The sequence below is a fragment of the Anomaloglossus baeobatrachus genome, chromosome 7 (genome assembly GCF_048569485.1).
Source record: "Anomaloglossus baeobatrachus isolate aAnoBae1 chromosome 7, aAnoBae1.hap1, whole genome shotgun sequence".
Classification (NCBI taxonomy): Eukaryota; Metazoa; Chordata; class Amphibia; order Anura; family Aromobatidae; genus Anomaloglossus; species Anomaloglossus baeobatrachus.
In genome coordinates, this window is record NC_134359.1 from 300,104,711 (window position 1) to 300,131,939 (window position 27,229).

The window sequence follows — 27,229 nt, forward strand, 5'->3', positions numbered from 1 at the left end:
TACTCCTCACTCTTCCACTTCCCTAACTAAACTCCTTTCCTTTTCCCGCCTCCAGGACTGTGAACTCCTCAGTGGGTGGGGCCAACCGCCTGGCTCCACCCCACCTGGTGTGGACATCAGCCCCTGGAGGGAGGCAACAAGGATTTTGTGTCTGGCTGATGTGCCTATCTCAGGGTGGGGGTGCATGTTGTAGTAACTGTGATGACCTGGCTAGTCCAGGGCGCCACACTCGCTCATAACTAGTTACGAGTATCATACACAGTAGTGCCCGCTTATCACTAGTTAACAGTTCCGTACACGGTAGTGGTCGCTCATCACTGGTTACGAGTACCATACACGGTAGTGCCCGCTTATCACTAGTTACGAGTACCGTACATGGTAGTGCTCGCTCACCACTAGTTATAAGTACCATACACGGTAGTGCTCGCTCACCACTAGTTATAAGTACCATACACGGTAGTGCTCGCTCACCACTAGTTACGAGTACCGTACACGGTAGTGCCTACTTATCACTAGTACCATACACGGTAGTGCTCGCTCATCACTAGTTATGAGTATCGTACACGGTAGTGCTCGCTCATAACTAGTTCTGAGTATCGTACATGGTAGTGCTCGCTCGTCACTAGTGAGGAGTATCGTACATGGTAGTGCTCGCTCGTCACTAGTTAGGAGTATCGTACACGGTAGCGCTCGCTCATCACTAGTTATGAGTATCGTACACAGTAGCGCTCGCTCATCACTAGTTATGAGTATCGTACACAGTAGTGCTCACTCGTCGCTAGTTACGAGTACCGTACACGGTAGTGCTCGCTCGTCACTAGTGAGGAGTATCGTACATGGTAGTGCTCGCTCATCACTAGTTATGATTATCGTACACAGTAGCGCTCGCTCATCACTAGTTATGAGTATCGTACACAGTAGTGCTCACTCATTGCTAGTTACGAGTACCGTACACGGTAGTGCTCACTCGTCACTAGTTATGAGTATCGTACACGGTAGTGCTCACTCATCACTAGTTATGAGTATCGTACACGGTAGTGCTCACTCATTACTAGTTATGAGTATCGTACACGGTAGTGCTCGCTCATCCCTAGTTATGAGTATCGTACATGGTAGTGCTCGCTTATCACTAGTTATGAGTACCGTACACGGTAGTGCTCGCTCATCACTAGTTATGAGTACCGTACACGGTAGTGCTCGCTCATCACTAGTTACGAGTATCGTACACGGTAGTGCTCACTCATAGCTAGTTATGATTATCGTACACGGTAGTGCTCGCTCATCACTAGTTATGATTATCGTACACAGTAGTGCTCACTCATCACTAGTTATGAGTACCGTACGCGGTAGTGCTCGCTCATAGTTAGTTATGAGTACCGTACACGGTAGTGCTCGCTCATCACTAGTTATGAGTATCGTACACAGTAGTGCTCGCTCATAGCTAGTTATGATTATCGTACACGGTAGTGCTCGCTCATCACTAGTTATGAGTACCGTACACGGTAGTGCTCGCTCATAGCTAGTTATGATTACCGTACACGGTAGTGCTCGCTCATAGCTAGTTATGATTATCGTACACGGTAGTGCTCGCTCATAGCTAGTTATGATTATCGTACACGGTAGTGCTCGCTCATAGCTAGTTATGATTACCGTACACGGTAGTGCTCGCTCATAGCTAGTTATGATTATCGTACACGGTAGTGCTCGCTCATAGCTAGTTATGATTATCGTACACGGTAGTGCTCGCTCATCACTAGTTATGAGTATCGTACACGGTAGTGCTCGCTCATAGCTAGTTATGATTATCGTACACGGTAGTGCTCGCTCATCACTAGTTATGAGTATCGTACACGGTAGTGCTCGCTCATAGCTAGTTATGATTATCGTACACGGTAGTGCTCGCTCATAGCTAGTTATGATTATCGTACATGGTAGTGCTCGCTCATCACTAGTTATGAGTATCGTACACGGTAGTGCTCGCTCATAGCTAGTTATGATTATCGTACACGGTAGTGCTCGCTCATAGCTAGTTATGAGTATCGTACACGGTAGTGCTCGCTCATCACTAGTTATGATTATCGTACACGATAGTGCTCGCTCATAGCTAGTTATGATTATCGTACGCGGTAGTGCTCACTCATCACTAGTTATGATTATCGTACACGGTAGTGCTCGCTCATAGCTAGTTATGATTACCGTACACGGTAGTGCTCGCTCATCACTAGTTATGATTATCGTACACGGTAGTGCTCGCTCATCACTAGTTATGAGTATCGTACACGGTAGTGCTCGCTCATAGCTAGTTATGAGTATCGTACACGGTAGTGCTCGCTTATAGCTAGTTATGATTATCGTACACGGTAGTGCTCGCTCATAGCTAGTTATGATTATCGTACACGGTAGTGCTCGCTCATAGCTAGTTATGATTACCGTACACGGTAGTGTTCGCTCATCACTAGTTATGATTATCGTACACGGTAGTGCTCGCTCATCACTAGTTATGAGTATCGTACACGGTAGTGCTCGCTCATAGCTAGTTATGAGTATCGTACACGGTAGTGCTCGCTTATAGCTAGTTATGATTATCGTACACGGTAGTGCTCGCTCATAGCTAGTTATGAGTATCGTACACGGTAGTGCTCGCTCATCACTAGTTATGATTATCGTACACGGTAGTGCTCGCTCATAGCTAGTTATGAGTATCGTACACGGTAGTGCTCGCTCATAGCTAGTTATGAGTACCGTACACGGTAGTGCTCGCTCATCCCTAGTTATGATTATCGTACACGGTAGTGCTCGCTCATAGCTAGTTATGAGTATCGTACACGGTAGTGCTCGCTCATAGCTAGTTATGAGTATCGTACACGGTAGTGCTCGCTCATAGCTAGTTATGAGTATCGTACACGGTAGTGCTCGCTCATAGCTAGTTATGAGTATCGTACACGGTAGTGCTCGCTTATAGCTAGTTATGATTATCGTACACGGTAGTGCTCGCTCATAGCTAGTTATGAGTATCGTACACGGTAGTGCTCGCTCATAGCTAGTTATGAGTATCGTACACGGTAGTGCTCGCTCATCACTAGTTATGATTATCGTACACGATAGTGCTCGCTCATAGCTAGTTATGATTATCGTACGCGGTAGTGCTCACTCATCACTAGTTATGATTATCGTACACGGTAGTGCTCGCTCATAGCTAGTTATGATTACCGTACACGGTAGTGCTCGCTCATCACTAGTTATGATTATCGTACACGGTAGTGCTCGCTCATCACTAGTTATGAGTATCGTACACGGTAGTGCTCGCTCATAGCTAGTTATGATTATCGTACACGGTAGTGCTCGCTCATAGCTAGTTATGATTATCGTACACGGTAGTGCTCGCTCATAGCTAGTTATGATTACCGTACACGGTAGTGCTCGCTCATCACTAGTTATGATTATCGTACACGGTAGTGCTCGCTCATCACTAGTTATGAGTATCGTACACGGTAGTGCTCGCTCATAGCTAGTTATGAGTATCGTACACGGTAGTGCTCGCTCATAGCTAGTTATGAGTATCGTACACGATAGTGCTCGCTTATAGCTAGTTATGATTATCGTACACGGTAGTGCTCGCTCATAGCTAGTTATGAGTATCGTACACGGTAGTGCTCGCTCATAGCTAGTTATGAGTATAGTACACGGTAGAGCTCGCTCATAGCTAGTTATGAGTATCGTACACGGTAGTGCTCGCTCATAGCTAGTTATGAGTACCGTACACGGTAGTGCTCGCTCATCCCTAGTTATGAGTATCGTACACGGTAGTGCTCGCTCATAGCTAGTTATGAGTATTGTACATGGTAGTGCTCGCTCATAGCTAGTTATGAGTATCGTACACGGTAGTGCTCGCTCATAGCTAGTTATGAGTATCGTACACGGTAGTGCTCACTTATAGCTAGTTATGATTATCGAACACGGTAGTGCTCGCTCATAGCTAGTTATGAGTATCGTACACGGTAGTGCTCGCTCATAGCTAGTTATGAGTATCGTACACGGTAGTGCTCGCTCATAGCTAGTTATGAGTACCGTACACGGTAGTGCTCGCTCATAGCTAGTTATGATTATCGTACACTGTAGTGCTCGCTCATCACTAGTTATGATTATCGTACACGGTAGTGCTCGCTCATAGCTAGTTATGAGTATCGTACACGGTAGTGCTCGCTCATCACTAGTTATGATTATCGTACACGGTAGTGCTCGCTCATAGCTAGTTATGAGTATCGTACACGGTAGTGCTCGCTCATAGCTAGTTATGATTATCGTACACGGTAGTGCTCGCTCATAGCTAGTTATGAGTATCGTACACGGTAGTGCTCGCTCATAGCTAGTTATGAGTATTGTACATGGTAGTGCTCGCTCATAGCTAGTTATGAGTATCGTACACGGTAGTGCTCGCTCATAGCTAGTTATGAGTATCGTACACGGTAGTGCTCACTTATAGCTAGTTATGATTATCGAACACGGTAGTGCTCGCTCATAGCTAGTTATGAGTATCGTACACGGTAGTGCTCGCTCATAGCTAGTTATGAGTATCGTACACGGTAGTGCTCGCTCATAGCTAGTTATGAGTACCGTACACGGTAGTGCTCGCTCATAGCTAGTTATGATTATCGTACACTGTAGTGCTCGCTCATCACTAGTTATGATTATCGTACACGGTAGTGCTCGCTCATAGCTAGTTATGAGTATCGTACACGGTAGTGCTCGCTCATCACTAGTTATGATTATCGTACACGGTAGTGCTCGCTCATAGCTAGTTATGAGTATCGTACACGGTAGTGCTCGCTCATAGCTAGTTATGATTATCGTACACGGTAGTGCTCGCTCATAGCTAGTTATGAGTATCGTACACGGTAGTGCTCGCTCATAGCTAGTTATGAGTACCGTACACGGTAGTGCTCGCTCATAGCTAGTTATGATTATCGTACACTGTAGTGCTCGCTCATCACTAGTTATGATTATCGTACACGGTAGTGCTCGCTCATAGCTAGTTATGAGTATCGTACACGGTAGTGCTCGCTCATAGCTAGTTATGATTACCGTACACGGTAGTGCTCGCTCATCACTAGTTATGATTATCGTACACGGTAGTGCTCGCTCATCACTAGTTATGAGTATCGTACACGGTAGTGCTCGCTCATCACTAGTTATGAGTATCGTACACGGTAGTGCTCGCTCATAGCTAGTTATGAGTATCGTACACGGTAGTGCTCGCTCATAGCTAGTTATGAGTATCGTACACGGTAGTGCTCGCTCATAGCTAGTTATGATTATCGTACACGGTAGTGCTCGCTCATAGCTAGTTATGAGTATCGTACACGGTAGTGCTCGCTCATAGCTAGTTATGATTATCGTACACGGTAGTGCTCGCTCATAGCTAGTTATGAGTATCGTACACGGTAGTGCTCGCTCATAGCTAGTTATGAGTATCGTACACGGTAGTGCTCACTTATAGCTAGTTATGATTATCGAACACGGTAGTGCTCGCTCATAGCTAGTTATGAGTATCGTACACGGTAGTGCTCGCTCATAGCTAGTTATGAGTATCGTACACGGTAGTGCTCGCTCATAGCTAGTTATGAGTACCGTACACGGTAGTGCTCGCTCATAGCTAGTTATGATTATCGTACACTGTAGTGCTCGCTCATCACTAGTTATGATTATCGTACACGGTAGTGCTCGCTCATAGCTAGTTATGAGTATCGTACACGGTAGTGCTCGCTCATCACTAGTTATGATTATCGTACACGGTAGTGCTCGCTCATAGCTAGTTATGAGTATCGTACACGGTAGTGCTCGCTCATAGCTAGTTATGATTATCGTACACGGTAGTGCTCGCTCATAGCTAGTTATGAGTATCGTACACGGTAGTGCTCGCTCATAGCTAGTTATGAGTACCGTACACGGTAGTGCTCGCTCATAGCTAGTTATGATTATCGTACACTGTAGTGCTCGCTCATCACTAGTTATGATTATCGTACACGGTAGTGCTCGCTCATAGCTAGTTATGAGTATCGTACACGGTAGTGCTCGCTCATAGCTAGTTATGATTACCGTACACGGTAGTGCTCGCTCATCACTAGTTATGATTATCGTACACGGTAGTGCTCGCTCATCACTAGTTATGAGTATCGTACACGGTAGTGCTCGCTCATCACTAGTTATGAGTATCGTACACGGTAGTGCTCGCTCATAGCTAGTTATGAGTATCGTACACGGTAGTGCTCGCTCATAGCTAGTTATGAGTATCGTACACGGTAGTGCTCGCTCATAGCTAGTTATGATTATCGTACACGGTAGTGCTCGCTCATAGCTAGTTATGAGTATCGTACACGGTAGTGCTCGCTCATCACTAGTTATGATTATCGTACACGGTAGTGCTCGCTCATAGCTAGTTATGAGTATCGTACACGGTAGTGCTCGCTCATAGCTAGTTATGAGTATCGTACATGGTAGTGCTCGCTCATAGCTAGTTATGAGTATCGTACACGGTAGTGCTCGCTCATAGCTAGTTATGATTATCGTACACGGTAGTGCTCGCTCATAGCTAGTTATGATTATCGTACACGGTAGTGCTCGCTTATAGCTAGTTATGATTATCGTACACGGTAGTGCTCGCTCATAGCTAGTTATGATTATCGTACACGGTAGTGCTCGCTCATAGCTAGTTATGAGTACCGTACACGGTAGTGCTCGCTCATAGCTAGTTATGATTATTGTACACGGTAGTGCTGGCTCATAGCTAGTTATGATTATCGTACACGGTAGTGCTGGCTCATAGCTAGTTATGATTATCGTACACGGTAGTGCTCGCTTATAGCTAGTTATGAGTATCGTACACGGTAGCGCTCGCTCATAGCTAGTTATGAGTATCGTACACGGTAGTGCTCGCTCATAGCTAGTTATGAGTATCGTACACGGTAGTGCTCGCTCATAGCTAGTTATGAGTATCGTACACGGTAGTGCTCGCTCACCATTAGTGATTTCTCCTCCATTTCTCCACCACACACTGTACTTTTGAGGTAAGCTGACATATAATGCCTCTGGTGACATGTACCTACATTATCTCCCTATATCTGCGCCCTCCTGGTCCTGGCACGTGTCATTACCCGCTCTCAGCGCCCGCAGCCGCCGAGTCCTCTCACATTTACCTCAGAACAAGCTCCTGTCACAGAAGAGCCGCCTCTAACAAATTCCCGCCCAGCAAAGACCACGCCCCGCCCACTGTGTCAACGGGCCGTTACCATGGGACCAGCAGGCGTAGCCGTCTGATCTGCGCCTGCGCAGTATGTCCCTCCGGCTGCCTGCTTGCGCCACTCACCTGTTCCGGACCGGGTGCGTTGTATTCGGGCTCCGCGCTCAGCGCCGTTCACTCCCGACCAATCACAGCGCTCCTGGCACTGGCGGCAGGTAAGTGCGGTGCCATCCGCCGAATCAACTCCGCGCTGCGCTTGATTGACATTTATTTCCACCAATCACCCTGGGGAATTGCTTGTAGTGGCCTCATAGCACCCCACTTAGCATACACCCGTGCCCCTCTGTGTACAGCCATCACCCAGTCACCATGGTGACCACTGACTACACTGATGGCCATGGTGAGGTAACATCTGACCGATATTGGACATTTTCACCTGTTTAATCCTCCCCCCACTGCTATAATGGCCCCTTCCAGGCATTGTTTACAGAGATCATGTGACCATAGCAGCCAATCACTGGTCTTGTGCCTTCACCACGGAGGCTGGTAATTGGCTGGAGCGGTCACATGTATACCTGTGATGTCCTCGCCATGGGGAAGTAAACACAGGCGGAGGGGGGGATGTTACGCCTTCTAACCCGGAATGAGGGGCCTCTCGTGAGGCTGAGGGCGGCACTTCAGTATTGTACCCGGATATCTGCGGGAGTCCCGCAGCACAGAGTGTTTCAGTTTGCGTGCTGTAGCCATGTTTTGTGATCTTGTCGCATTTTCCTGCCTCTGTCTAGGGACGCGGAGATGCTGGGCAGTGCAATGACTCGGGTCCATATCGCGACCACCGTCACTGCTGCGCTCATAAGGTGCGCACCTCTGTGTTGTGTACGCTGTACTATTATAGTGCCACTCTCCATACCGCTGTGTCAGACATTACTGTATTTCATTCGTGCATCAGGAGGCTCAGGATGAGCAGGTCACTGTCCGGATGGCGTTTTATGATCAGATAATGACTCAGTTGTGTTGCGTTTCTTTTTCCCGCAGTTACCTGTTGCCTTACTGGTTTGGCCCACCCGCGCCCGCGATGATGACTCACGTCAAGGCGTTGACCTCTCCGTACCCAGGTTCCCGGGTGGAGAGGTGGCCGGTTCCTCAGGAGAAGGTCGGCTGGTCGGTAGAATGGCCGGAGTATCAGCCGGTGGAATACACGGCCCCTTCCGTTCTCGCCCGGCCGCCCTGGGCTGACCCTCCGCAAAGGTGAGAGATGCATGGAAACCGCCAGACCTGTCTGTCTAGTCTGACACCCCGAGGGCAGGGATGGGGGGATGTGGTCACTGTTTCCATAGTGTCGGGTCAGCGGCATCGTCAGGAGCGTTTATCGCAAATTCCGCATTATAGCAACATAGCGCAGCGTCCCTAGTGTATAAAGCCGCTACTGTGATCTGAGTCACGAGGACCACTAGTGGACAAATGTGGAACAACCACAGGGCGCAGATGTCAGCAGCACGCCGGCCGTCTCCTGCAGGAGTGTGTCCAGAGATTATCCAAAACTGGAGGAGGATCCCCACTGATATCACAAGGGGCTGTACCGAGATCGCAGATTATTACCCACCCATGGGACCCTCACGGCTCCCGAGACAGGGGCCCTCACCGCTCACGAGACGGGCCCTCACCGCTCCCGAGACGGGGGCCCTCACCGCTCCCGAGACGGGGGCCCTCACCGCTCCCGAGACGGGGACCCTCACCGCTCCCGAGACGGGGACCCTCACCGCTCCCGAGACTGGGAAACTCACCATTTCCGAGACGGGGACCCTCACCGCTCCCGAGACGGGGACCCTCACCGCTCCCGAAACGGGGACCCTCACCGCTCCCGAAACGGGGACCCTCACCGCTCCCGAGACGGGGACCCTCACCCCTCCCGAGACTGGGAACCTCACCATTTCCGAGACGGGGACCCTCACCGCTCCCGAGACGGGGACCCTCACCGCTCCCGAGACGGGGGCCCTCACCGCTCCCGAGACGGGGGCCCTCACCGCTCCCGAGACGGGGGCCCTCACCGCTCCCGAGACGGGGGCCATCACCGCTCCCGAGACGGGGGGCCCTCACCGCTCCCGAGACGGGGACCCTCACCTCTCCCGAGACGGGGACCCTCACCTCTCCCGAGACGGGGACCCTCACCTCTCCCGAGACGGGGGCCCTCACTGCTTCCGAGACGGGGGTCCTCACTGCTCCCGAGACAGGGCACCCTCACCGCTCCCGAGAAGGATGCCCTCACCGCTCCCGAGAAGGAGGCCCTCACCGCTCCTGAGACCGTGGCCCTCACAGCTCCCGAGACGGGGACCCTCACCTCTCCTGAGACGGGGGCCCTCACTGCTCCCGAGAAGGAGGCCCTCACCGCTCCCGAGACGGGGGGCCCTCACCGCTCCCGAGACGGGGGGCCCTCACCGCTCCCGAGACGGGGAACCTCACCATTTCCGAGACGGGGGCCCTCACCGCTCCCGAGACGGGGGCCCTCGCCGCTCCCGAGAAGGAGGCCCTCGCCGCTTCCGAGAAGGAGGCCCTCGCCGCTTCCGAGAAGGAGGCCCTCACCGCTTCCGAGAAGGAGGCCCTCACCGCTTCCGAGAAGGAGGCCCTCACCGCTCCCGAGAAGGAGGCCCTCACCGCTCCCGAGAAGGAGGCCCTCACCGCTCCCGAGAAGGAGGCCCTCACCGCTCCTGAGAAGGAGGCCCTCACCGCTCCCGAGAAGGAGGCCCTCACCGCTCCCGAGAAGGAGGCCCTCACCGCTCCTGAGAAGGAGGCCCTCACCGCTCCCGAGACCGTGGCCCTCACCGCTCCCGAGACAGGGGCCTTCACCGCTCCCGAGACGGGGGCCCTCTTGTCACACATGAGTGTCACCAGTCCATCCCTTCTCTGGCACTGAGTATATCAGGCTGTCTCCATGTCCGGGAGGCAGAGGAGCAATGCACTCCTGAGCTCCGGCACACCCATGTTTATAGGGGGCATCTCATGATTTTCGTTCAGGAGCGCAGTGCTCCTTTGTCCCCCGGCTTTCTGCTTGCCTCGGGGGGGGGAGGATGAAGACTGGCAGAGGGCCTTGGCTGGTTACAGCAATCCTGCCACTTTTAAAATGCCGCTTACAAGTTGCATAACAAACAGCTTGTAAGCGCTGAACTCCTTGCCTAGGAGACCGACCATCGCTGATAACCTGCAGAGGTGGACGGTAACCTTGGCAACAAGCAGTAAACAATAGCATTAAATATTCCAAACCTCTAAAGAACAGAGAAGCACTTTGCAATTTTGCCCATTTAACAAAACTAGATAACCCCTTTATAAATGGAGCAATGGGGGGGTGTAGGACCACCCATCTTTTCACTCGGGGAACACCAGAGACTGTTCTCAGGATTTCTGGGGGGTCCCAGGGAGTAGTAAGTTATTATCTACCCTGGGGATGGGCGACGTGGATGTTCCAAGAATATCAGGTAAGTAAAAACTTTACAGAATTCATATTTTTACTGATCGTGAGTTACCCCCAGAGCTGCAATCACAATTCTTCCAGCTGCTCGCGCTCTGTGCTGGCTCTAATAAAGAGCACACCTCCTGAGAGCTCACAGATTGCAGCTTTGGATGTGACTGGAGTAGGATGAATCTTGTCACTGAGGATGGCTCTCCATGTAATCCGCAGCAGTGACGGCTTCTGCCCCCAGTACAACGCGCTCGACGGACAAGTGCAGAGAACCAGCTATGAGAGGACGTATGAGGTGTCAGACGGAGGGCCGAGGTGAGTGCGGACCACCTACAGCGGGGGTCCGGTCACCTCTACACCAAGATCTGACCACGAGCATTGCCTTCAATCCACAGAAACCCCACGGGGCGCACAGGGATAATAGGGAGAGGACTGCTGGGGCGATGGGGGCCGAACCATGCAGCGGACCCCATCATTACCAGGTGAGCCTACGACTACTGCTCTCAACAGGTAACATGCCAGAGTGTGCTTTACATATAGCTCCCCCTACAGGTGGAAGCGAGATGCTGCAGGGGAGAAGGTGCTGCACCCCGACACTGGGAAACCCGTCCTGCAGTTTGTATCCATACAGAGGAAGGACTGCGGGCAGTGGGCGATCCCCGGGGTGAGTGACAGCGTGTGTGCTGTGTGCAAGGGGCTGCAAATATGGGGATCCCACTCACCGGGGCGCGGACAGTCACCCCACCAACAGCACCGCACCTCACAGACACAGAACCCGAGCACCAGGAGCTGGACATGTGCGACTGCTGTGTCCTCCAATGTACCAAGGGCATGGAGTAATGAGGAATAATGCTATAACTGCTATAATACTGCCCCTATGTACAAGAATATAACTACTATAATACTGCCCCTATGTACAAGAATATAACTACTATAATACTGCCCCCTATATACAAGAATATAACTACTATAATACTGCCCCCTATATACAAGAATATAACTACTATAATACTGCCCCTATGTACAAGAATATAACTACTATAATACTGCCCCCTATGTACAAGAATATAACTACTATAATACTGCCCCCTATATACAAGAATATAACTACTATAATACTGCCCCTATGTACAAGAATATAACTACTATAATACTGCCCCCTATATACAAGAATATAACTACTATAATACTGCCCCCTATGTACAAGAATATAACTACTATAATACCGCCCCCTATATACAGGAATATAACTACTATAATACTGCTCCTATATACAAGAATATAACTACTATAATACTGCCCCCTATGTACAAGAATATAACTACTATAATACTGCCCCCTATGTACAAGAATATAACTACTATAATACTGCCCCTATGTACAGGAATATAACTACTATAATACTGCTCCTATGTACAAGAATATAACTACTATAATACTGCCCCTATGTACAGGAATATAACTGCTATAATACTGCCCCCTATATACAGGAATATAACTGCTATAATACTGCTCCTATGTACAAGAATATAACTACTATAATACTGCCCTTATATACAAGAATATAACTACTATAATACTGCCCCTATGTACAAGAATATAACTACTATAATACTGCTCCTATGTGCATATTTTCTGCTTTCTGGATGGCCCCTCTATGTCTTGCAGGGGATGGTGGATCCGGGGGAGCTGGTGACGGCGACGCTGCGCAGGGAGTTCTGTGAGGAGGCGCTGAACTCTCTGGAGAGCTGCGGGGAGCAGCCTGACACTGAGCAGAGAATCCAGAGCCTCTTCTCTCAGGAGCACTTGCTGGTAATGGTCCCTGGCTCCATTTTCGGGGGGTGCTCATTGATATCGGGGTGTCCAGTCTATTTCTCTGCTTGCTGTTGGTGAATGTGATTACCACCTTTCTCTTTTTGCTTGTGTCAGTCTTTACTGCAATGGTATGATGTTCATGAAGCAGGAGGCCCAGGATGAGCTGAATTCTGTGTGTGACCGTTCATTGCAGATATACAGGGGGTATGTGGACGACCCCCGTAACACGGACAACGCCTGGATGGAGACGCAGGCTGTGAATTACCACGATGACACGGGTGGGTATGTCGGTGCGGTGTTATCTTGTGCCCGCTGTTGTGTCTTCTGATGCCGGTGTTCGCTGTCTCCCATCAGGGCACATCCTGGACAAGTTGGCCTTAGAAGCCGGGGACGACGCGGGCAAGGTGCAGTGGGTGGACGTCAGCGGCAGCCGCAGCCTGTATGCCAACCATGCCCACTTCCTACAGATAGCGGCAGAGAAGAGGGACGCCCACTGGTAGTCAGCGGCACAGTTTGCCCATCTGGTCCCTGTTGGAAGCCTTGTTCTGCCCGTGTGTGGCGGACAGCAGTTGCCATCCCGCGGGTATCTCCAACCCCCCGTCACCTTGGCAGCAGGTATCTCCAACCCCCCCGTCACCTTGGCAGCGGGTATCTCCAATTCCCCCCCCCTGTCACCTCGCCAGCGGGTATCTCCAACCCTCCCCCCCGTCACTTCGCCAGCGGGTATCTCCAACCCTCCCCCCCGTCACTTCGCCAGCGGGTATCTCCAGCCCCACCCCCTCACCTCGGCAGCGGGTATCTTCATCCCCCCCGTTACCGGGTGTCCCCAGCCCCCCCCTCCGTCACCTCGGCAGCGGGTGTCTCCAGCCCCCCTCCGTCACCTCGGCAGCGGGTGTCTCCAGCCCCCCTCCGTCACCTCGGTAGCGGGTGTCTCCAGCCCCCCTCCGTCACCTCGGCAGCGGGTATCTCCAGCCCCCCCGTCACCTAGGCAGCGGGTCCCCCCCCCGTCACCTCGGCAGCGGGTATCTCCAGCCCCCCCGTCACCTCGGCAGCGGGTATCTCCAGCCCCCCCGTCACCTCGGCAGCGGGTCCCCCCCCCCCGTCACCTCGGCAGCGGGTATCTCCAGCCCCCCCGTCACCTCGGCAGCGGGTATCTCCAGCCCCCCCGTCACCTCGGCAGCGGGTCCCCCCCCCCCCCCGTCACCTCAGCAGCGGGTATCTCCAGCCCCCCCGTCACCTCGGCAGCGGGTATCTCCAGCCCCCCTCCATCACCTCGGCAGCGGGTATCTCCAGCCCCCCCGTCACCGGGTTCACTATCTGCTCTCGGCCCGGGGAGGAGACGTCCGTCATTGCCAACCTTTGGAATGTAATAAAATGGAAATTTCCTGATTGCCGTCGTGTTCATTCAGGTCTCCGGGAAAAGATTGTGCAACCGCTGCCCGGGGAGGGGGACTCCACCCAGGAACACTGCACCCCTCACCCACCCGTGCTGCCCCCCCGGGGTCACGTTCACCTTCCACCCCTTAAAACTTGATGTTAGATATGCTCCAGAGCTGCAATCACAATTCTGCCGCTTCTGAGCTCCCAGCATTCCCTGCTGGTTACAGGAGGTTTGTCTGATGACATGCATGCTGACGGTTTCCAATAACAATTAGAGGTATAGGGAGTGCAGCTCCGGAGGTCAGTGAAGGCTGTAACTCAGTGTTGGGCTGTTTTTGCTGAAATTTTATAAATTAGGGGTAAAACAAGAGAGAACGCCGCCCTAGACTCGCGTGTGGGACCGTTACGTTGCCATGGCGATCAGGTAACTGCCCTCTAACCGCCGAGATGCGGCGATCGCTATTAGATGTGGCATGTAAGGGGTTATTTCCGATCTCGTACTGTGCCTCGGAGTGATTACTGTCACAGCACCGTCCGTCCTCCGGCCATAGCACAAGCCCCAGAGCCGGCATTACGGGCCCCAGAGCCGGCATTACGGGCCCCAGAGCCGACATTACGGGCCCCAGAGCCGGCATTACGGGCCCCAGAGCAGACATTACGTGCCCCAGAGCCGGCATTACGGGACCCAGAGCCGGCATTACGGGCCCCAGAGCCGACATTACGGGCCCCAGAGCCGACATTACGGGCCCCAGAGCAGACATTACGGGCCCCAGAGCCGGCATTACGGGCCCCAGAGCCGGCATTACGGGCCCCAGAGCCGGCATTACGGGCCCCAGAGCAGACATTACGTGCCCCAGAGCCGGCATTACGTGCCCCAGAGCCGGCATTACGGGCCCCAGAGCCGGCATTACGGGCCCCAGAGCAGACATTACGGGCCCCAGAGCAGACATTACGGGCCCCAGAGCCGACATTGCGGGCCCCAGAGCCGACATTACGTGCCCCAGAGCCGACATTGCGGGCCCCAGAGCCGACATTGCGGGCCCCAGAGCCGACATTGCGGGCCCCAGAGCCGACATTGCGGGCCCCAGAGCCGACATTACGTGCCCCAGAGCCAGCATTACGGGCCCCAGAGCCGACATTACGGGCCCCAGAGCCGGCATTACGGGCCCCAGAGCCGGCATTACGGGCCCCAGAGCCGACATTACGGGCCCCAGAGCCGGCATTACGGGCCCCAGAGCCGGCATTACGTGCCCCAGAGCCGGCATTACGGGCCGCAGAGCCGACATTACGGGCCCCAGAGCCGACATTACGGGCCCCAGAGCCGGCATTACGGGCCCCAGAGCCGGCATTACGGGCCCCAGAGCCGGCATTACGGGCCCCAGAGCCGACATTACGTGCCCCAGAGCCGACATTACGTGCCCCAGAGCCGGCATTACGGGCCCCAGAGCCGGCATTACGGGCCCCAGAGCCGGCATTACGGGCCCCAGAGCAGACATTACGGGTCCCAGAGCAGACATTACGTGCCCCAGAGCCGACATTGCGGGCCCCAGAGCCGACATTGCGGGCCCCAGAGCCGACATTACGGGCCCCAGAGCCGGCATTACGGGCCCCAGAGCCGACATTACGTGCCCCAGAGCCGACATTACGTGCCCCAGAGCCGACATTACGTGCCCCAGAGCCGACATTACGGGCCCCAGAGCCGACATTACGTGCCCCAGAGCCGACATTACGTGCCCCAGAGCCGGCATCACGGGCCCCAGAGCAGACATTACGGGCCCCAGAGCCGGCATCACGGGCCCCAGAGCCGACATTACGGGCCCCAGAGCTGTGTTTGTGGTGGATGTCGGTACCTGGTGAGCTGTGCCCGTCGTTGTCAGTCTTTACTGCACTTCTCTGATTGTATTCGTCAGTCGGGGAGCAGCTCCCCCCAGAGCCGGCCACCGCACTGCTGAGGGGCACCTGACACATTTCCTAATAAGTGCTCACAGCACCCAATCAGATGCCGCCTTCTAAGCTGTGCTGGAATAATGAAGCCTGACTTTGGTTGGTTGTTACGTGCAGCCAATCAGATCTCTTGTTACGTGCAGCCAATCAGATTTCTGCAAACTAGAGTGCAGAGTGCTGGTTGCTATGGGCCTATGGGTTGCTATGAGTTGAGTATGTATGGCCTGAAGTTATAATCTCCTGTACTAGATACACGGTATCACACAGGAGAGGATTAGATACACGGCTCAGCAGACAATATCACACAGGATAGGATTAGATACACAGCTCAGCAGACAGTATCACACAGGAGAGGATTAGATACACGGCTCAGCAGACGGTATCACACAGGATAGGATTAGATACACAGCTCAGCAGACAGTATCACACAGGAGAGGATTAGATACACAGCTCAGCAGACAGTATCACACAGGATAGGATTAGATACACAGCTCAGCAGACAGTATCACACAGGAGAGGATTAGATACACGGCTCAGCAGACAGTATCACACAGGAGCGGATTAGATACACGGCTCAGCAGACAGTATCACACAGGAGAGGATTAGATACACAGCTCAGCAGACAGTATCACACAGGAGAGGATTAGATACACAGCTCAGCAGACAGTATCACACAGGATAGGATTAGATACACAGCTCAGCAGACAGTATCACACAGGAGAGGATTAGATACACAGCTCAGCAGACAGTATCACACAGGAGAGGATTAGATACACGGCTCAGCAGACAGTATCACACAGGAGAGGATTAGATACACGGCTCAGCAGACAGTATCACACAGGAGAGGATTAGCTACACGGCTCAGCAGACAGTATCACACAGGAGAGGATTAGATACATGGCTCAGCAGACAGTATCACACAGGAGAGGATTAGATTACACGGCTCAGCAGACAGTATCACACAGGAGAGGATTAGATACACGGCTCAGCAGACAGTATCACACAGGAGAGGATTAGCTACATGGCTCAGCAGACAGTATCACACAGGAGAGGATTAGATACACGGCTCAGCAGACAGTATCACACAGGAGAGGATTAGATACACGGCTCAGCAGACAGTATCACACAGGAGAGGATTAGATACATGGCTCAGCAGACAGTATCACACAGGAGAGGATTAGATACACGGCTCAGCAGACAGTATCACACAGGAGAGGATTAGATACACGGCTCAACAGACAGTATCACACAGGTGAGGATTAGATACACAGCTCAGCAGACAGTATCACACAGGATAGGATTAGATACATGGCTCAGCAGACAGTATCACACAGGAGAGGATTAGATACACGGCTCAGCAGACAGTATCACACAGGATAGGATTAGATACATGGCTCAGCAGACAGTATCACACAGGAGAGGATTAGATACACGGCTCAGCAGACAGTATCACACAGGAGAGGATTAGATACACGGCTCAGCAGACAGTATCACACAGGAGAGGATTAGATACACGGCTCAGCAGACAGTATCACACAGGAGAGGATTAGATACACGGCTCAGCAGACAGTATCACACAGGAGAGGATTAGATACACGGCTCAACAGACAGTATCACACAGGTGAGGATTAGATACAAAGCTCAGCAGACAGTATCACACAGGATAGGATTAGATACATGGCTCAGCAGACAGTATCACACAGGAGAGGATTAGATACACGGCTCAGCAGACAGTATCACACAGGATAGGATTAGATACATGGCTCAGCACACAGTATCACACAGGAGAGGATTAGATACACGGCTCAGCAGACAGTATCACACAGGAGAGGATTAGATACACGGCTCAGCAGACAGTATCACACAGGATAGGATTAGATACATGGCTCAGCAGACAGTATCACACAGGAGAGGATTAGATACACGGCTCAGCAGACAGTATCACACAGGAGAGGATTAGATACACGGCTCAGCAGACAGTATCACACAGGAGAGGATTAGACACACGGCTCAGCAGACAGTATCACACAGGAGAGGATTAGATACACGGCTCAGCAGCACGGCTCAGCAGACAGTATCACACAGGAGAGGATTAGCTACACAGCTCAGCAGACAGTATCACACAGGAGAGGATTAGATACATAGCTCAGCAGACAGTATCACACAGGAGAGGATTAGATACACGGCTCAGCAGGCAGTATCACACAGGAGAGGATTAGATACACGGCTCAGCAGACAGTATCACACAGGAGAGGATTAGGTACATGGCTCAGCAGACAGTATCACACAGGAGAGGATTAGATACACGGCTCAGCAGACTATCACACAGGAGAGGATTAGATACACGGCTCAGCAGACAGTATCACACAGGATAGGATTAGATACAGGGCTCAGCAGACAGTATCACACAGGAGAGGATAAGATACACGGCTCAGCAGACAGTATCACACAGGAGAGGATTAGATACACAGCTCAGCAGACAGTATCACACAGGAGAGGATTAGATACACGGCTCAGCAGACAGTATCACACAGGAGAGGATTAGACACACGGCTCAGCAGACAGTATCACACAGGAGAGGATTAGATACACAGCTCAGCAGACAGTATCACACAGGAGAGGATTAGATACACGGCTCAGCACAGTATCACACAGCAGAGGATTAGATACACAGCTCAGCAGACAGTATCACACAGGAGAGGATTAGACACACGGCTCAGCAGACAGTATCACACAGGAGAGGATTAGATACACGGCTCAGCAGACAGTATCACTGATACCTCAGCACAGTGCCCGCTGGTCATGACGTGGAGCCGGTAGCTGCAGGACAGGTGGTGGGGGGGGGGTCCGGCCGCCCCATCCCTGGTCACTGCCCAAACTGGTTGTGGTCCTGTGGGCGGCTGCAGGTATGTACCTGCCTGGAATGTGTACAGGTGTGTCACACGGGAATTAACCTCATAGCTGCCAGAGCAGCTCAGTGCAGTCAGGATTATATGCCCCTCTCTGGGGACACGGTCATCATGCCAGGGGCACCGCATGCACCCCCCTCCTGATCAGGGGCCATCATCAAAAACTGCTGATTGTCAGCTCGGTATCTGCTGAGCTGCAGCATTCCCTTCCAATCCACAGAGCAGGTAGAAAGAGGGCGCAGCTGTGGGGCGCAGTGCCAGCTCCTGACAGCCCGGTGTACCAGGAGAGTAGACGACTGTGCCCACATACTGCCCACAGGACCGACTACTCTGTGCCAGGTAAGAAGATCCAGCACTGTGCGGCAGGTGTGACGACTGAGCCAAACCGAGGGGCAGAGACTGAGCCAAACCGAGGGGCAGAGACTGAGCCAAACTGAGGGGCAGAGACTGTGCCAAACTGAAGGGAAGAGACCGTGCCAAACCGAGGGGAAGAGACCGTGCCAAACCGAGGGGCAGAGACCGTGCCAAACCGAGGGGCAGAGACCAAGCCAAACCGAGGTGCAGAGACCGTGCCAAACCGAGGGGCAGAGACCGTGCCAAACCGAGGGGCAGAGACCGTGCCAAACCGAGGGGCAGAGACCGTGCCAAACCGAGGGGCAGAGACTGTGCCAAACTGAGGGGCAGAGACCGTGCCAAACCGAGGGGCAGAGACCGTGCCAAACCGAGGGGCAGAGACCGTGCCAAACTGAAGGGAAGAGACCGTGCCAAACCGAGGGGAAGAGACCGTGCCAAACCGAGGGGCAGAGACCGTGCCAAACCGAGGGGCAGAGACCGTGCCAAACCGAGGTGCAGAGACCGTGCCAAACCGAGGGGCAGAGACCGTGCCAAACCGAGGGGCAGAGACCGTGCCAAACTGAGGGGCAGAGACCGTGCCAAACTGACGGGCAGAGACCGTGCCAAACTGAGGGGCAGAGACCGTGCCAAACCGAGGGGCAGAGACCGTGCCAAACCGAGGGGCAGAGACCGAGCTAAAACGAGGGGCAGAGGCTGTGCCAAACCAAGGGCAGAGACTAAGCCAAACCCAGGGGCAGAGACTGTGCCAAACCAAGGGGCAGAGACTGTGCCAAACCGAGGGGCAGAGACTGTGCCAAACCAGGGGTCAGAGACTGTGCCAAACTGAAGGGAAGAGACTGTGCCAAGCTAAGGGGCAAAGACCGCGAAACCGAGGGACAGAGACTGTGCCAAACCGAGGGACAGAGACTGAGCCAAACCGAGGGGCAGAGACTGTGCCAAAACGAGGGGCAGAGACTGTGCCAAACCGAGGGGCAGAGACTGTGCCAAACCGAGGGGCAGAGACTGTGCCAGGGCAGGAGGAGATACCATGCGCCAGGTGAGGAGCAAATTATTATCTGTGGCTGGAGGAGGAGGCTGTGCCAATGACAAATGCACTAAACCCTGCGCTGGCATTGTGATGGGTACATTGGTCCGGGAGGACGGAGGCCAGGGCAGTGTCAGTGTGCCAGGAGCGGAGCAGGGGTAACCAGGTAGGTGCTTTCACCTAACACTAGGCTACAAAAGCGTAGTGCCAGAGGAAGAGCTGGCATTATGTACCAGGGCAGGAATACACAGCGTGGATCAGTGCAGGGCGTGTGCTGTGTCTAAGGACGTTAGATGCCAGGTCAATAGATAATCCTCTACCAGGATAGCCACACACGGAGTGAGCGAATATGCACAATGTGGCCGTGGTGTGAAGGGTAGAAGATGCCCGTGGCAGTAGAGGACGCCCTGTGGCAGTAGAGGATGCAGTGTGGCAGTAGAGGACGCAGTGTGGTAGTAGAGGATGCAGTGTGGCAGTACAGGACGCAGTGTGGTAGTAGAGGATGCAGTGTGGCAGTAGAGGATGCAGTGTGGTAGTAGAGGACGCAGTGTGGTAGTAGAGGATGCAGTGTGGCAGTAGAGGACGCAGTGTGGTAGTAGAGGATGCAGTGTGGCAGTACAGGACGCAGTGTGGTAGTAGAGGATGCAGTGTGGTAGTAGAGGATGCAGTGTGGCAGTAGAGGACGCAGTGTGGTAGTAGAGGATGCAGTGTGGCAGTACAGGACGCAGTGTGGTAGTAGAGGATGCCGTGTGGCAGTAGAGGACGCAGTGTGGCAGTAGAGGACGCAGTGTGGCAGTAGAGGACGCAGTGTGGCAGTAGAGGCTCCCCTGTGGCAGTAGAGGACGCAGTGTGGTAGTAGAGGATGCAGTGTGGCAGTACAGGACGCAGTGTGGTAGTAGAGGATGCCGTGTGGCAGTAGAGGACGCAGTGTGGCAGTAGAGGACGCAGTGTGGCAGTAGAGGACGCAGTGTGGCAGTAGAGGCTCCCCTGTGGCAGTAGAGGACGCCGTGTGGTAGTAGAGGACGCTGTGTGGCAGTAGAGGACGCCGTGTGGCAGTAGAGGACGCAGTGTGGCAGTAGAGGACGCAGTGTGGCAGTAGAGGATGCAGTGTGGCAGTAGAGGATGCAGTGTGGCAGTAGAGGATGCAGTGTGGCAGTAGAGGACGCCCTGTGGCAGTAGAGGACACCGTGTGGCAGTAGAGGACGCCGTGTGGCAGTAGAGGACGCCGTGTGGCAGTAGAGGACGCCGTGTGGCAGTAGAGGATGCAGTGTGGCAGTAGAGGATGCAGTGTGGCAGTAGAGGACGCCGTGTGGCAGTAGAGGACGCCGTGTGGCAGTAGAGGACGTGTGAGGACATTTCCCTGCCCAGCAGACATATTACGGTGCAGATCTTCGTTTCTGGGCACTGAGGAGAGGAGATTTTCCGGGCAGTGCCCATGGCAGGCGCAGTGAGGAGGCGGCTGCTGTGATGTGCAGAGGAGCATCCCTCCTCCCATCCTCTGTGTCCTCCACATCCTGCAGATGGATGACTTCTCTGGGGTCTCTTCTCTCAGGTCCTGCTGCTGCTGTGCCCCATCTCCTCGCCATGGTGCGCCCCCTATATTACCTGCTGCCAGTCCTGGGGGCTACGCCGCCACCTCCTATTACTTACTGAAGAACCCTCACATCCTGCAGAAGAAGAAGAGGCTGGCCTTCCACTGCCGCCACATCTCCCACCGAGGGGGTAAGTCCTGCCACAGGTGGCCCCCGGCACCCCCACATGTTACCCTGTATTATAGGAGGGGGGGCTCCCACCGAGGGGGTAAGTCCTGCCACAGGTGGCCACCGGCACCCCCACATGTTACCCTGTATTATAGGAGGGGGGCTCCCACCGAGGGGGTAAGTCCTGCCACAGGTGGCCCCCGGCACCCCCACATGTTACCCTGTATTATAGGAGGGGGGCTCCCACCGAGGGGGGTAAGTCCTGCCACAGGTGGCCCCCGGCACCCCCACATGTTACCCTGTATTATAGGAGGGGGGGCTCCCACCGAGGGGGTAAGTCCTGCCACAGGTGTCCCCCGGCAACCCCACATGTTACCCTGTATTATAGGAGGGGGGCTCCCACCGAGGGGGTAAGTCCTGCCACAGGTGGCCCCCGGCACCCCCACATGTTACCCTGTATTATAGGAGGGGGGCTCCCACCGAGGGGGTAAGTCCTGCCACAGGTGGCCCCCGGCACCCCCACATGTTACCCTGTATTATAGGAGGGGGGGCTCCCACCGAGGGGGTAAGTCCTGCCACGGGTGGCCCCCGGCACCCCCACATGTTACCCTGTATTATCGGAGGGGGGGCTCCCACCGAGGGGGTAAGTCCTGCCACGAGTGGCCCCCCGGCACCCCCACATGTTACCCTGTATTATAGGAGGGGGGGCCCACCTGTAATCCGGATGTCACCTAGTTCAGTGACAACCCCTGACCATGTAATGACAGCTGCTGCTGAGGTTGTCAGACCTTCCCATAGCTCAGAATGTAAAATGCAGGAGAGTCACCGGTCAGGAGCCCGGGAAAGATGGGTGATAGTCACACTGTCCTGCTCATCATGTCCCTCTGTCCTCCAGGAGCCGGAGAGAAGGATAGAGAACACCATGGAGGCATTCGATAAGTAAGTGGGGGGCAGCGTTGATCTGTGGGGGCAGCGTTGATCTGTGGGGGGCAGCGTTGATCTGTGGGGGCAGCATTGATCTGTGGATGTCAGCGGTGATCTGTGAGGGGCGGTGGTGATCTGTGGGGGGCAGCGGTGATCTGTGGGGGGCAGCGGTGATCTGTGGGGGGTAGCGGTGATCTGTGGGGCAGCGGTGATCTGTTGGGGGCAGTGTTGATCTGTGGGGGGGTAGCATTGATCTGTGGAGGGAAGTGGTGATCTGTGGAGGGCAGCGGTGGATCCGTTGGGGCGGTGGTGATCTGTGGGGGATAGCGGTGATCTGTGGGGGTAGCAGTGATCTGTGGGGAGTAGCGGTGATCTTGTAGGAGGCAGCGGTGATCTGTAGGAGGCAGCGGTGATATGTGGGGGCGGTGGTGATCTGTGGGGGGCAGCGTTGATCTGGGGGGGCAGCAGTGGATCTGAAGGGGGGCAGCATTGATCTGTGGGGGGCAGCGGTGATCTGTAGGAGGCAGCAGTGATCTGTTGGGGGGCAGCGGTGATCTGTAGGGGGCAGCGGTGATCTGTGGGGACGGTGGTGATCTGTGAGGGGCAGCGTTGATCTGTGGGGGGCAGCGTTGATCTGTGGGGGGCAGCAGTGATCTGTGGGGGGCAGCGGTGATCTGTGGGGGCAGCGTTGATCTGTGGAGGGCAGCACTGATCTGTGGGGGGCAGCGGTCATCTGTAGGAGGCAGCGGTGATCTGTGAGGGGCAGCATTGATCTGTGAGGGGCAGGATTGATCTGTCGGGGTAGCATTGATCTGTGGAGGGCAGCACTGATCTGTGGGGGGCAGCGGTGATCTGTGGGGGGCAGCGGTGATCTGTAGAAGGCAGCGGTGATCTGTGGAGGGCAGCACTGATCTGTAGGGGGCAGCGGTGATCTGTGGGGGGCAGCGGTGATCTGTAGAAGGCAGCGGTGATCTGTGGGGGGCAGCGGTGGTGATCTGTAGGAGGCAGCGGTGATCTGTAGGGGGCAGCGGTGATCTGTGGGGGGCAGCGGTGATCTGTGGGGGGCAGCGGTGATCTGTAGGAGGCAGCGGTGATCTGTAGGAGACAGCAGTGATCTGTGGGGGGCAGCGGTGATCTGTAGGAGACAGCAGTGATCTGTGGGGGGCAGCGGTGATCTGTAGGGGGCAGCGGTGATCTGTAGGAGGCAGCGGTGATCTGTAGGAGGCAGCGGTGATCTGTAGGAGGCAGCGGTGATCTGTAGGGGGCAGCGGTGATCTGTAGGAGACAGCAGTGATCTGTGGGAGGCAGCGGTGATCTGTAGGGGGCAGCGGTGATCTGTAGGAGGCAGCGGTGATCTGTAGGAGGCAGCGGTGGTGATCTGTGGGGGGCAGCGGTGGTGATCTGTGGGGGGGCAGCGGTGATCTGTGGGGGGCAGCGGTGATCTGTAGGAGGCAGCGGTGATCTGTAGGAGGCAGCGGTGATCTGTGGGGGGCAGCGGTGATCTGTAGGAGGCAGCGGTGATCTGTAGGGGGCAGCGTTGATCTGTAGGAGGCAGCGGTGATCTGTAGGGGGCAGCGGTGATCTGTAGGGGGCAGCGGTGATCTGCGGGGGGCAGCGGTGATCTGTAGGGGGCAGCGTTGATCTGTAGGAGGCAGCGGTGATCTGTGGGGGGCAGCGGTGATCTGTGGGGGCAGCGGTGATCTGTAGGAGGCAGCGGTGATCTGTAGGGGGCAGCGTTGATCTGTAGGAGGCAGCGGTGATCTGTGGGGGCAGCGGTGGTGATCTGTGGGGGGCAGCGGTCGTGATCTGTGGGGGGCAGCGGTGATCTGTGGGGTGCAGCGGTGATCTGTAGGAGGCAGCGGTGATCTGTAGGGGCAGCGTTGATCTGTAGGAGGCAGCGGTGATCTGTAGGAGGCAGCGGTGATCTGTAGGGGGCAGCGGTGATCTGTAGGAGGCAGCGGTGATCTGTAGGAGGAAGCGGTGATCTGTAGGGGGCAGCGGTGATCTGTAGGAGGCAGCGGTGATCTGTGGGGGGCAGCGGTGATCTGTAGGAGGCAGCGGTGATCTGTAGGAGGCAGCGGTGATCTGTGGGGGCAGCGGTGGTGATCTGTGGGGGGCAGCGGTCGTGATCTGTGGGGGGCAGCGGTGATCTGTAGGGGCAGCGTTGATCTGTAGGAGGCAGCGGTGATCTGTAGGAGGCAGCGGTGATCTGTAGGAGGCAGCGGTGATCTGTAGGGGGCAGCGGTGATCTGTAGGAGGCAGCGGTGATCTGTAGGAGGAAGCGGTGATCTGTAGGGGGCAGCGGTGATCTGTAGGAGGCAGCGGTGATCTGTGGGGGGCAGCGGTGATCTGTAGGAGGCAGCGGTGATCTGTAGGAGGCAGCGGTGATCTGTGGGGGCAGCGGTGGTGATCTGTGGGGGGCAGCGGTCGTGATCTGTGGGGGGCAGCGGTGATCTGTGGGGGGCAGCGGTGATCTGTAGGAGGCAGTGGTGATCTGTGGGGGGCAGCGGTGATCTGTGGGGGGCAGCGGTGATCTGTAGGGGGCAGCGTTGATCTGTAGGAGGCAGCGGTGATCTGTAGGGGGCAGCGGTGATCTGTAGGGGGCAGCGGTGATCTGCGGGGGGCAGCGGTGATTTGTAGGGGGCAGCGTTGATCTGTAGGAGGCAGCGGTGATCTGTGGGGGCAGCGGTGGTGATCTGTGGGGGGCAGCGGTCGTGATCTGTGGGGGGCAGCGGTGATCTGTGGGGGGCAGCGGTGATCTGTAGGAGGCAGCGGTGATCTGTAGGGGGCAGCGTTGATCTGTAGGAGGCAGCGGTGATCTGTAGGAGGCAGCGGTGATCTGTAGGAGGCAGCGGTGATCTGTAGGAGGCAGCGGTGATCTGTAGGAGGAAGCGGTGATCTGTAGGAGGCAGCGGTGATCTGTAGGAGGCAGCGGTGATCTGTAGGAGGCAGCGGTGATCTGCGGGGGGCAGCGGTGATCTGTAGGGGGCAGCGTTGATCTGTAGGAGGCAGCGGTGATCTGTAGGAGGCAGCGGTGATCTGTGGGGGGCAGCGGTGATCTGTAGGAGGCAGCGGTGATCTGTAGTGGGCAGCGTTGATCTGTAGGAGGCAGCGGTGATCTGTAGGGGGCAGCGGTGATCTGTAGGGGGCAGCGGTGATCTGCGGGGGGCAGCGGTGATCTGTAGGGGCCAGCGTTGATCTGTAGGAGGCAGCGGTGATCTGTAGGAGGCAGCGGTGATCTGTAGGAGGCAGCGGTGATCTGTGGGGGCAGCGGTGGTGATCTGTGGGGGGCAGCGGTGGTGATCTGTGGGGGCAGCGGTGGTGATCTGTGGGGGCAGCGGTCGTGATCTGTGGGGGGCAGCGGTGATCTGTAGGAGGCAGCGGTGATCTGTAGGGGGCAGCGTTGATCTGTAGGAGGCAGCGGTGATCTGTAGGAGGCAGCGGTGATCTGTGGGGGGCAGCGGTGATCTGCGGGGGGCAGCGGTGATCTGTGGGGGCAGCGGTGATCTGTAGGAGGCAGCGGTGATCTGTAGGGGGCAGCGGTGATCTGTAGGAGGCAGCGGTGATCTGTAGGAGGCAGCGGTGATCTGTGGGGGGCAGCGGTGGTGATCTGTGGGGGGCAGCGGTCGTGATCTGTGGGGGGCAGCGGTGATCTGTAGGAGGCAGCGGTGATCTGAAGGAGGCAGCGGTGATCTGTAGGTGGCAGCGGTGATCTGAAGGAGGCAGCGTTGATCTGTAGGTGGCAGTGGTGATCTGTAGGGGGCAGCGGTGATCTGCGGGGGGCAGCGGTGATCTGTGGGGGCAGCGGTGATCTGTAGGAGGCAGCGGTGATCTGTAGGAGGCAGCGGTGATCTGTAGGGGGCAGCGGTGATCTGTAGGAGGCAGCGGTGATCTGTAGGAGGCAGCGGTGATCTGTGGGGGGCAGCGGTGGTGATCTGTGGGGGGCAGCGGTCGTGATCTGTGGGGGGCAGCGGTGATCTGTAGGAGGCAGCGGTGATCTGAAGGAGGCAGCGGTGATCTGTAGGTGGCAGCGGTGATCTGAAGGAGGCAGCGTTGATCTGTAGGTGGCAGTGGTGATCTGTAGGAGGCAGCGGTGATCTGTAGGGGGCAGCGGTGATCTGTAGGGGGCAGCGGTGATCTGTAGGGGGCAGCGGTGATCTGTAGGGGGCAGCGGTGATCTGTAGGAGGCAGTGGTGATCTGTAGGAGGCAGTGGTGATCTGTAGGGGGCAGCGGTGATCTGTAGGTGGCAGTGGTGATCTGCGGGGGGCAGCGTTGATCTGTAGTGGGCAGCGGTGATCTGTGGGGGGCAGCAGTGATCTGTAGGAGGCAGCGGTGATCTGTAGGGGGCAGCGGTGATCTGTAGGGGGCAGCGGTGATCTGTAGGAGGCAGTGGTGATCTGTAGGGGGCAGCGGTGATCTGTAGGGGGCAGCGGTGATCTGTAGTAGGCAGCGGTGATCTGTAGGGGGCAGCGGTGATCTATAGGGGG

General features: G+C 55.0%; 2 protein-coding genes across 6 annotated transcripts in view; both read left to right on the forward strand.

Annotated features, from left to right (window-relative positions):
• Positions 1 to 7,313: 7,313 nt before the first annotated feature.
• Positions 7,314 to 13,896, forward strand: NUDT9 (nudix hydrolase 9). Of its 3 annotated transcripts, XM_075318549.1 has the most exons (9): positions 7,314 to 7,452; positions 8,023 to 8,094; positions 8,273 to 8,485; positions 10,911 to 11,006; positions 11,087 to 11,173; positions 11,244 to 11,355; positions 12,360 to 12,503; positions 12,700 to 12,784; positions 12,861 to 13,896. In XM_075318549.1, exons 1-9 carry the CDS (start codon positions 7,331 to 7,333, stop codon positions 13,004 to 13,006), a joined length of 1,077 nt encoding a protein of 358 aa, XP_075174664.1. In that variant the 5' UTR covers positions 7,314 to 7,330; the 3' UTR covers positions 13,007 to 13,896. The 3 variants fall into 3 exon arrangements, with proteins under 3 accessions (XP_075174664.1, XP_075174666.1, XP_075174665.1); XM_075318551.1 differs by lacking the exon at positions 12,360 to 12,503; XM_075318550.1 differs by lacking the exon at positions 8,023 to 8,094.
• A 5,810-nt stretch (positions 13,897 to 19,706) lies between these two features.
• Positions 19,707 to 27,229, forward strand: part of GDPD3 (glycerophosphodiester phosphodiesterase domain containing 3) — a 35,679-nt gene continuing 28,156 nt past the window's right edge. The window contains exons 1-2 of one of the 3 annotated variants that reach the window (XM_075318553.1): positions 19,707 to 20,129; positions 21,670 to 21,839. In XM_075318553.1, the coding sequence (XP_075174668.1) occupies positions 20,121 to 20,129; positions 21,670 to 21,839 (179 nt within the window). In that variant the 5' untranslated portion in view covers positions 19,707 to 20,120. Of the gene's footprint in view, positions 20,130 to 21,669; positions 21,840 to 22,716; positions 22,757 to 27,229 lie in introns of those variants that run through there. The other 2 variants (XM_075318552.1, XM_075318555.1) reach the window with 2 other exon arrangements.

Coding starts and splice junctions, on each gene's coding strand:
- NUDT9 (XM_075318549.1), top strand. CDS start 7,331: ATGTCCCTCCGGCTGCCTGCTTGCGCCACTCACCTGTTCCGGACCGGG. Junction 11,174..11,243: donor GCGGACCCCATCATTACCAG/GTGAGCCTACGA, acceptor CTCCCCCTACAG/GTGGAAGCGAGATGCTGCAG. Junction 12,785..12,860: donor GAATTACCACGATGACACGG/GTGGGTATGTCG, acceptor GTCTCCCATCAG/GGCACATCCTGGACAAGTTG.